This window comes from Sphaerodactylus townsendi, linkage group LG07 (genome assembly GCF_021028975.2).
Source record: "Sphaerodactylus townsendi isolate TG3544 linkage group LG07, MPM_Stown_v2.3, whole genome shotgun sequence".
Classification (NCBI taxonomy): Eukaryota; Metazoa; Chordata; class Lepidosauria; order Squamata; family Sphaerodactylidae; genus Sphaerodactylus; species Sphaerodactylus townsendi.
The window spans coordinates 78,012,949-78,023,764 of NC_059431.1; the positions used below are offsets into that span (position 1 = coordinate 78,012,949).

General features: G+C 41.4%; 1 protein-coding gene across 2 annotated transcripts in view; it reads right to left on the reverse strand.

Moving 5' to 3' along the window:
* LOC125437192 (COBW domain-containing protein 1-like) overlaps positions 1–4,529 on the reverse strand; it is a 39,483-nt gene extending 34,954 nt beyond the window's left edge. For both annotated transcript variants that reach the window (XM_048504615.1, XM_048504614.1), the window contains exons 1-3: positions 4,397–4,529; positions 3,217–3,372; positions 609–695 (exon numbers count right to left, since the gene is read on the reverse strand). In XM_048504615.1, coding sequence (XP_048360572.1) covers positions 609–695; positions 3,217–3,361 — 232 coding nt within the window. In that variant the 5' untranslated portion in view covers positions 3,362–3,372; positions 4,397–4,529. The remainder of the gene's footprint in view (positions 1–608; positions 696–3,216; positions 3,373–4,396) is intronic.
* Positions 4,530–10,816: the final 6,287 nt, after the last annotated feature.

The window sequence follows — 10,816 nt, forward strand, 5'->3', positions numbered from 1 at the left end:
CAACCCAAAACCCACTTATTTATCGCAAAGTGCCAACACGGCAATTTAACCTGAATGCTGAGGTTTTCGTTTAGAAAAAACGGTTGGCTCCGAGGCGTGCGTTACTCAGGAGTAAGCTCAGTGGTAGTCGGTGGCTTTGCTTTGAAGCAACCATGCAACTCTTCCAATGGGGGAATCACGATGCTAGGTGGGTTTTCTCAGAAGCAAGCCCCATTGCCAGCAACCGAAGCCATTCCCAGGTAAAGGATCGCGGCTTTAGTTCTTCGCGATGAAAATCAGTGGGGCTTAATAGCACTTAACAGGGTTACTCTTACACTGCTTCCCCAAAACTAGGTCTTAGGTTTAATGCTATTAATCGAGCCTCCAGTGGGCTCCCAGGCCAGCCTCAGATGTGGGGGCCATTTCCCCTGCTACATGATTTAAACTCTGTGCGTGCCCACAGAGAGGGCTCTGAGTGCCACCTCTGGCACCCGTGCCATAGGTTCGCCATCACTGCTCTAACATCATGCTTTACAAGTTACAGACTTTTACTAAAAAGAAAAATTTTAAAAATTTCATTTTTTTAATATTTAGGCTTTTTTATTTTGCATGTTTCTGTCTTTACCTACCTTCACCAAATTCATTCAGGATAACAGCTATTCTCTTGTTATGTTGTTCTGTCAGAATATAGTTAAGAAGAGTAGTTTTTCCAGCACCTAAAAAAATGAGTTTTATTATGCTAAAGATTTTTAATACAGAGATAAAAACAAACTTTTATACTGCATTTTTAGAAAATTTTTACCATATTGAGCCATTCAAAATTATTGCATTTTATATAACACCAGAATTGCTAGTGATACAGCCATCATTTAGGAATTTATGTGTCTTGTTTGTTTAATGCATGATTTTTAACAACCATTGCTTTTATTTTTATTATTCTATCAGAATTAATTTATTAATTATATATTATAATAATATGAAGTAAACACTCATTAAAGTATTTAACCAAGAAAGTATTTAACCAAGTATTTAACCAAAGTATTAAAGTATTTAACCAAGAAAGTATTTAACCAAGAAAGCCAATGTGATTCTGGGTTGTATCAATAGGAGTATAGTGTCAAGATTGAGGGATGTAATTGTACCTCTCTATTCTACATTGGTTAAACCTCACCTGGAATATTGTGTACAGTTCTGGGCACCGCAGTTCGGGAGGGATATTGACCGGCTGGAGCGGGTCCAGAGGAGGGCAACTAAAATGGTAAAGAGTCTGGAGTCCATGCCCTACGAAGAGAGGTTTAGGGAGCTGGGGATGTTTAGTCTGGAGAAGCATAGGTTAAGGGGTGACATGATAGCCATGAAGGGATGTCATGTCAAAGAGGGAGCAAGCTTGTTTTCTGCTGGCTCAGAGACTAGGACACGGAGTAATGGATTTAAGATGAAGGAAAACAGATTCTACCTAAACATTCACTGCCTTGTAGAGTGGTGGAGTCTCCTTCTTTTAAACAGAGGCTGGATGAGCCTATGTTGGGAGTGCTTTGATTGTGTGTTCCTGCATTGCAGGGGGTTGGACTTGATGGCCCTTGTGGTTTCTTCCAACTCTTCTATAATATAATTATGCATAATGAACTGCACAAATGACTCTGCCGTTACTACTACTACTATTATTATTATTATGGCTTCAAACTTTATGATCAGTTTAAAACAAAAGACAATAAAACACTTGTAAGATAATACATCTTACAAGCTATGTGAAACAAGTTCAGCTTCAAAACAAGAAAAGAAACTGTCGTGCACTTGGAGCATATTCCCGCCCCTCCCAAGAAGGTTTAATCATTATCATTATATCCAGTTCTGAAACAGGCTGTAGAATGTGAATTAAAATGATTTAATGTATTGTCAAAGGCTTAGTTTGCTGAAGCCCTTTGAAAATGATAGTATCCTGGAATGGGAGCTAAGGGTTGGAGGAGAGGAAAATTTCCAGCTTCTCAGGGACCTACATTTTATACTTTTTAAAAAATTAGACATCCTTTAATACTACATTAAACATAAGTACGATTTAAGCTATTATGTCAGAATCCTGGACTTCACATTTGAAAGGGAGGGGGCAGCATGCGTGGGTCTCGACACATATAGACCCTCTGCAAATGTGAAATACAAAATTCAAGCATTATGCGGGAATTGGGTGGGCCTACCACTAGCAAGAGAGCAGGTCAGCACAGTCTTGAAATATCATATCAACTTCAACTGACCTTTATTAAGCATATAGGGAAAAATACAAAATACAGGACAGAGCGGGTGTTAAAACAGGACATAAAACTGGGCAAAGCACATAAGATTGGCACAGAAGAGGTGATCAAGCTTCCATTATGTCTTTGACTTGAGCACTTCTAATAAAAAGGAAGCGCTTTTTCCAGATATCATATCATATAACAGCCACATAAGTCTTGATAAAGACTCTTGTAGATTTCCCTTCTCCAGAAAAAGCTAAAATGTCATGATAATTGCCAAGGATTGTGTGCTCTTATAATATCCCACATCAACAGGTCATGGGGATAAAGCCCAAAAAGAAGTAAGGTATCTGCCAACATCCTTCAGGCCTCGATGGGACACAGATCTTCTTTGGAATACTCAGTAGACAGAATATTTTCAGCAGTGGCATAGTGGTTAAGAGCAGGTGCATTCTAATCTGGAGGAATTGGGTTTGATTCCCCACTCTGCCGCCTGAGCTGTGGAGGCTTATCTGGGGAATTCAGATTAGCCTGTGCACTCCAACACACACCAGCTGGGTGATCTTGGGCTAGTCACAGTTCTTTTGAGCTCTCTCAGCCCCACCCACCTCACAGGATGTTTGTTGTGAGGGGGGAAGGTAAAGGAGTTTGTAAGCCCCTTTGAGTCTCCTCACAGAAGAGAAAGGGGGATATAAATCCAACTCTTCTTCTTCATATCATCTACAAGTGAAAATGGGATAGTTCTCTATTTGCATTTAGTTAACAACCCAATTTTTGTAATTGCTTCTGATGGCAAAGCCACATAGGCATTTGCAAAAGGCCTTCATGTCAGCCTAATAGTCTTACATGAATTCTGAACTATTTCATCTTGTGTACTCAGTATGCCAGAGAGATAAATGTACAAATTCTTGATGTAATAGTATTTTGAACAAAACCAAGCAACACCTCATATAAAATGTAATAGGGTTACTTTGATGTTTACTGTGACCATTTATTATTACAACATTACCTAAATATCCAGTGATAATAGTAACAGGAATTTTAGCAGCCTCATTGGACTGAACATCTCTCCTTGTACTGTCTTTAAATTCCTGCTCCTTTATGGGAATCAATTGTGGGCAATCCTCTTCTTCATCCATAAAAGTTTCTTCCATATTTGACTCATCTGGTAAACCAAAGTGAACAGTTTAAAATATTTTTGGAAGAACTTAGAACTTACCGAGAAAACATTATAAACACAGTATAAATTGGAGAATGGCAAGCAGGGGTCACTGAAAACCTAACCTAAACATACACATAATGGAAGTCCTAGATAGCCAAGAGTCCTGGATTTGACACAGCATTCAGGAGCAGACTTAGATCTCAGGGGCAATTTTCAATTGTTGGGATCCCTAGGAGTGGAGTTTGGCATCCACAAATGCACCCTTTTCCTTCCTTTCCTATTACTGAATACCTGCCACTTCTGTGCTAAGGAGCAAACATTGCATACTGCAGTGAGGGAAAAACTTTTCCTCGACACTCACTGACAACAATCCTTGAAAGCAACAGCTTGTAAGTCATTCATCATACTCTAAGTAATGCCACAGTAAACAAAACGTGCATTCCTAACAAGAAAAACATGAGATGTAAAGGTCAAAATATGGTTGGAATTAGACCTGCCATCTTTTCTTGTTGCACAAAGTGCTCACCACTTTTAATAACAACATGAGATGCACACACTCAGCAGGCCTGGCTTTGCATAAAGTAGAAATTCAGTGACTGGAGAGGGAGAAATTTATACTGAGGAAAACCAGGCCCTACTCATACAAAAACTGTTGGCTTTCAATTTCTTAAACTGGATTAAATGAAGATGTGTCAGAAACCACACAGCAGGGAGACAGTAGGAATAGAGGTATTTCCTCTCCCTTAACTTTATAAGAATGCTGCTGCGAACAAGCGACCCAAAGGAGTCTTACGTACAAAAACAGAAAAGGGATTCTGAAGTACGTTTCTGATTCCAAGGCACCGCTCTGGGGCTACCATCCTATTCTTATTTTAGAAGAAACATGCATACGGTCGAACTATAACTGGTTAAGTACAATATTAAATGTTAAGACTGATTAGGCCACACACTCTGCAATTTACCGCAGCTATTTTCCAACCTACTACTTTCCAACCTATTTTCCTACTACCCAGCAGCACGTACTTACCTAGAAGCAATGAATCCCACTCCCTTTTGATCCTCCTCCTTATACCACGACCCTCCCATGCGCATGCGCGTATCAACTTCTGAAGCCGGGAACTGCTTTTCCCGGCGTACTGTACTCTGAGGGCATCACAATGTTTCAGTCTCATGCGCCGCAATGACGCGGTTTTAGTGACACCATGCTAACGTAAGTGAAAGGCGGTGCTATGAAGGAGCGTTACAAGAGAGAGAGGGGGGGAAACAAGAACAGAGTTTGAAGCCAATTCAGTAGCATGCAATTGCCCGCTCTCTATTTTTGCAATCAGCTGATACAGGAGGTGGAGGCGCGCCTGCATACGATTCTCTTCGGACTGTTCTTCAAGTCCATGACTGACAGTAACTGAAGAAGGGACAGGGTAAAAGCTGGATCCAGATGATTTTAAACGGATCCTCGTGAATTCATATGATGGGAATGAAATGGAAGCTCCATGATACATGTCTTAGTCTACGGGCAGAACCACAAAAATTACACATCCAATGCTGCGTAGTGCCGCAGTGGCACAAAAACGTGGTTGGAAAGCATGGGTCCTCATTATTTTTGCACCAGGTCACCCCAAATTCATGATCAAATCACAGGACCACAGCCACAGATGTTTTTAAGTGCCACAAAGTGTTGGATCCATGTTTTTATGGTTCATCCCATAGCTCTGATTTCCACATGTGATTTGATACTTGTTTCGGGGGGGGGGGGGTTCCTCCATTAAAACGTGGAAGATCCAAGAGGATCCGTGTGATCCGCCTTTTACCTTTTTCCACTCAAGATCAACAAAGAGGAATATGTGAGTGAAGAATAAGCAGTTAACATATTATTCAGGGAAGCAAACCATCACTGTCTTTCTCCATCTACCTTTACACCAAAATATTTTTATTGCAATAGAGCACAGCTTTAAAACAGTGGATTACAAAAAATGTTTAAATCAGGAATCCAACAAGCAATTAACATATTTCCATGGTAAAATCAATATGCCTGCTAATAAAATCACTAGTGTAAAGAAATGCAAGCTTCATATGTGGCAGTAAGTAGTTGTTTTTCAGTCTCCAAAACTTCTCTTCAAACTGAAAATATTGTTAATACCTGTTGGATATTCTACTGTTAAAGTGCATCACGTTTCACAGAGTTTTGAAATTAATAAGCAGGCAGGTTGGCAGTAAGGAAGACAACCAAGGAATAAGAGACAGAAATGGTGGGTAGCAAGCAAACCAAGGAAGTGAACAAATGTGGTACAAAGACTTGAACTTGGATATGGTTGCAAAGGCTAGAATACCTTGAATCAAATGCCTAATATTCTCTTCAGCATCTGGACCAAAGAGAAGAACTCAAATGGCTTTGGAACAAATTGCGAGAACAAAATCGCAAAGTATACTCTTCCATCACTAATGTCATTCAGAGCTGCTGGGCTGATAATTCTGTAGCTACTCTTCTCCAATTCCCAATTGCTGTTGAGGGGTGGTTGAAGTGGAGGTTATCTCCATAAGTATCTCCATATACCAACTCAGACCAACCCTGCCACTCTTTTAATACAATCATGTACCTTCTGGCTCAGAGGTGTTCTATAAGCCAGTCCCATGGACCCATATAGCGAGATAAATGCAAGTCAGTAAATTGTTATCAAGAAGACGTAAGAATATGGCCATGGAAATGCATAGCGGAAGAAGCGTCAAATGAGGAAGCGTTCGCGCATGGCGTGCGCTTAGTCAGCGCCGTCAGCTAAACGGCGAATGATTGTATTGGCAGCAAAACCCACTCTTTTTCCCCTGTGGCGCATCGGCGCCCTTTTCGTCGCGAACAACCCATAAAGGGAGCTGTCGTCACAAATGGGCGTCCAATTTTCTGCGGCTTATGAAGTCGCATAGGCGCAACATCGCGAAGACGCGCCGCTTCCGCGGCGCTTCGATGCGAACCGTCACATTTCTGCGGGGCTGCCCGGACGTAGCAGCTCCGCCTGTCTGTGGCAGCTTTTTTTTTTTGATATCGTCGCAATTTACAGCGTCAGCCAGCATTAAGCTGCTTTTGGCCGTGCGGAAACGGCCAAAGAAACATCCCATTAAAAGAACTGCACTATAGACAAATAGCATCCACAAATATTTGCATCAGATTTACATCCACAGTTTCTGATCCAGCAAGTGGTTTGTGAACAGAAGGCTGCTTTCACATTTCAGTGGTGAGGAAGGGCTGGCAGTTCCAAGGGTTTGGACTGGAAAGTAAAGCAGAGTTTCTTCAGCTTGCTCCCCTTTCCTTGGAATGGTAAAAAACACCAGCAGCCTAGAAGAAGCAAATAAAAGGCACACTGTCTGCCATTGCATTGACCATCCTATTGCTGGAAGTCAGGGGAGTGAGATTGAATATAAATTGATGGGAATGAGGAGGGGATAATGCAGTTTGGGTGGAATGTCATATATGCACTGCTGTACCAGGAGAGGTAGAAGCTTATTTCTTGAGTCTCAGGCCCCTTCCATACATGCAGAATAATACACATTCAATCCACTTTCACAATTGTTCAAAAGTGGATTTTGCTATTGCGCACAGTAAAGTCCAGCTTCAAAGTGCATTGAAAGTGGATTGAAAATGGATTGTTCTGCATGTGTGAAAGGGGCCTTGGGAGCTAAAGTCTAAAGGCTGTTGAGTGGAATAAAAAAACAGGGAGCTGCAGATCACTTCCTAGCTGGCTATTTTGTGAAACACTAAACTCCACCCATGCAGGTACATCACAGCTGTGCACTCTCATTTTGGAGTAATTAAAAAAACCCAAAAAACTAAACAGCGCCCCCCCCCCCCCCCCAAGCAAACAGCTAATCCAAGTCCTCCTCCATCTATTTGGTGCAGCAGATTCTTCAGAGGATTCCAAGAAGCACCCACCACAGAGCAACCCCATAGGGAATCAGCTGCCTGGGCATGCTTTCCTTGAAACCCCTCAATGTTTTGTGATTAGACCTGCGGACCACAGAAGCCATTATGTGGTACCCACTACTCTTTCTGCAAATTTCACAAGTGCCTGAAAGCTCAGGAAGGTTGGGGAGTCCTGGTAAACCATAGTTACCAGATATCTTCCACATGAAGATGCTGCTTCTTCCATATAGTTCCTCTTTTTGAGCACAGCCAAACAAGATACCAGCTCCACATACTTCTGGAAATTGCAAGTGCACCAGAATAAGCACAGACATAAAAATACACTTGTCTCTCCCCCCGCCTCCCGCTTTCAACTAGTAAAACGACTTTTGTCAGTAGCACGAGCCTTTAAAAAGTCAGACTGACAACCACATGCCATTTGTTTTTGTCTTCTTTCTTCCTATTTATTTTAAGAAATAAACGTTTTCTGTCCATTAGTGTAACCATCTGTTGTGTTCATGCACAAAAAGGGAAGGAAGCCAAATAGTTACAAAATTAGCTTAGTTCCTCTTTTTTCTATAGTTTTTAAATGCTGTTAAAACGCATAAAATATTTTACGTGTTAAAATGTATAAGCAATCCCATTACTATGAGCTATGAGCTGTACGGATTTTGGTTGTGTTTCTTGATACAAAAATAGTTGATTTTGAAACCATAGCAGGACTGCTGTGTAATTAGTTGCTCATAGTCTGTGACTTATGGCTTTATTGTTTGAATATTGCATAGTGATTCCAGAGACTAGAAAGAAAACAGTAAATGCTAGAATCAATTTTAATCCATTTTTCCCTTTGTCAGCATTTATTTCTTGCTTTTCAATCATAATGGATCTCAAAACAATTTACAATAATAACACAATTAAAACAATAATTTAAAATTACAATTAGCAGTAACACAACAAAACAACAATAACAAATATCAGATAAAAACAACACAGGCAAAGTCACACAATTATCAGAAAATATCGAAGGGAGAAGAAACAATAAAATAGATATGTTGTTGTTTTGAAGAAGAGTATGTCAACCTGATCTAAAGGGTAAGGGAGTTCAAGAGTTTAGGAACCCCCCCCCTCTCCTATTTATCAAGCACTGCCAAACTGATGGCCAATGCAACAAAGGCTAACAATGTCTTATGTCTGAGTAGGATAGGGTTGCTGACCTTCAGATGGAGCCTCAGTGTCTCCAGAAATTACAACTATCTCCAGATGATAGAGATTGGTTTCCCTGAAGAAAATGATGGCTATGGGGATGGGGGTGGGTGGGGGGTGGACTCTATGGTATAATACCCTACTGAGTTCCCTTCCTTCTCCAAACACCACCCTACCTTGGCTCTACCCTGAGAAGCTCAAGAAATTTCGCAACCCAGGGTTGACAACTGCAGGGTAGAAGACCAATTGTTCCCTGAGCAGTACTGAAAGTAAGGCTATACAGAGTACTGGTAGGAAAGTGACTGTCTTCTGCTTCAACCCATGCTTTAAAAAAATGCTAAGGCCGTTTCCGCACGGGCAAAATATGACGTCGTCGCAACGGAAAAAGAAGCGTCAGAGCGGGTGAGCTGCTCGCATGCGCAGCGGCGGAGTCGCGCATTCGCCGCTGAAAACGCTAAACCGGGCGCCAAGACGGTGGTATTCAGAAAACGCTTTAAAACCACTCTTTTTCCCCATGTGACGCATCGACGCCAAGCACTTCGGGTATGTAACAGCCGCCACGGAGCTGTCGCCAAAAATGGCGCCGGGCCTGCACGGTTTCGCGCGCAGGGCGCAATGATCGCCGGTGACGCCGCTTCCGCGAGCCGCTTCCGTGCGAACCGCTTACATTTCAAGCGGGGCTGGGCGTGATCACCGCAGCTCCGCTTCGTCTGTGTGAACGCTTTTGGGATGCGCGCCGCACTTGGCGCACGCCAATCGCGTCGCTGCTTTTGGCCGTGCGGAAACGGCCTAAGTTATTTTCACGCTGTCCCTGATATACTGAAGATCCTGACCACACAGACTTAACTGCTTAAATTTGACTGGGGGATGAAAGTGTTGCCTGCTTTGTTGTGCATGTAGGTTCATGTACTTTCCAAGGCATCCCAAATACCATAAACAGGTATTTCTATAATGTGGCACAGACAAGGACTAAGAAGTCACATCCAGATGCAGTTCTTTAGCACCTGATAACCACATTCTTGCCTGATATGCTTTTCTATTTGATATTGTTCACCAAAGAAAACAAAATATGAACCAGTTCTAAATCTGCAAGCAGCAATAGTGTGTTGTCTTTATTAGGACCAGCTAAAGCATTATGGGCCTTAATGGCCCAGGCTAGCCTGATTTCTTTGAATCTCAGATGCTAAGTAGGATCAGTCCTGGTTAGTATTTGGATGGGAGATCATTAAGAGGATTGCTATGCAGAAAGGCAACAGCAAACCATCTCTGAAGTCTCTTGCCTTGAAAACCCTATAGGGTCACCATAAATTGGCTGAGATTTGACAGTATTTTTGCATAGACAGAAAGCATCAGAAAGTAGTGAACAAGCATTTGAATTCCCCAGAACTTTGAGTTCAGTTTTAAAAAAGAGTAGGGAAGGGGAAACTGAGAAAAGATGGGAAAGCCCATCTGCAGAGTTTGTTGAATAGATAGAAGTACTAGAACATACACTTCAAGGGCCAGAAATGGGCATCTATAGCATCAGCAGATTACAATACAAGCTGGCTTTCTAGATATGCTTAATAAATTAGGTGGATGATTTCTTTTCTTGCTCACCTCCATATTCTGCTCATTACATTGCTTGAAATTTTACAGGCCATGTTTAGTAGAAGGAACAACAGATGGAAATGTGTACCCAACAATGGAGCTCCAAAGGCACAGGGTTACTGAAGTTTTTGAAAAAGGGATGGTGATTCCCACTGATTCCCCAATCCTACTGCAGATCTCCACCTTGCCCCCAATGGTGTTCATGAGGACCTGTTGACCCCCACGAATAAAATGTTGGGAGGGTTTAGTGGGCTGCAGCAGGAGGGACACACACACACAAAAATACAAATCCCACTCTATGGATAGTTGGGTACACATCAGAAAACTTACATTTTCAGTCTAGACTCTTTTCTCAGCTTGTTTAGGATTGCAGTCCTTATAGGGGAAATTAAATAAAAGCAGCAGATATACCTGAGGGGAATCATATTAAATTGATAATTCTGGGTACATGTAATTAAAGGATTTATTATTTAAAATATTTATTAATTGCTGTTTTGCAGTGTAGTTTATGACATTACAACTAAGAGAGTCAAACTTACAATAAAAAGAGATTTTACATAATATAAAATTAATGTAAAAGCTATAGTATTCTTACAATTTTACTGCATATATTACATAAATAGTATTTATAAGGTTGTTTAGCTTTGCAGAGAGCATGTAGTTCACTAGGGAGTTATAATGGCAGTTCCTAATATTTATGCCTAAAAATAAAAGCAAATTTGTGAGATTGTCTAAGAACCCACTAGATGGCACTTCAGACTGACAATG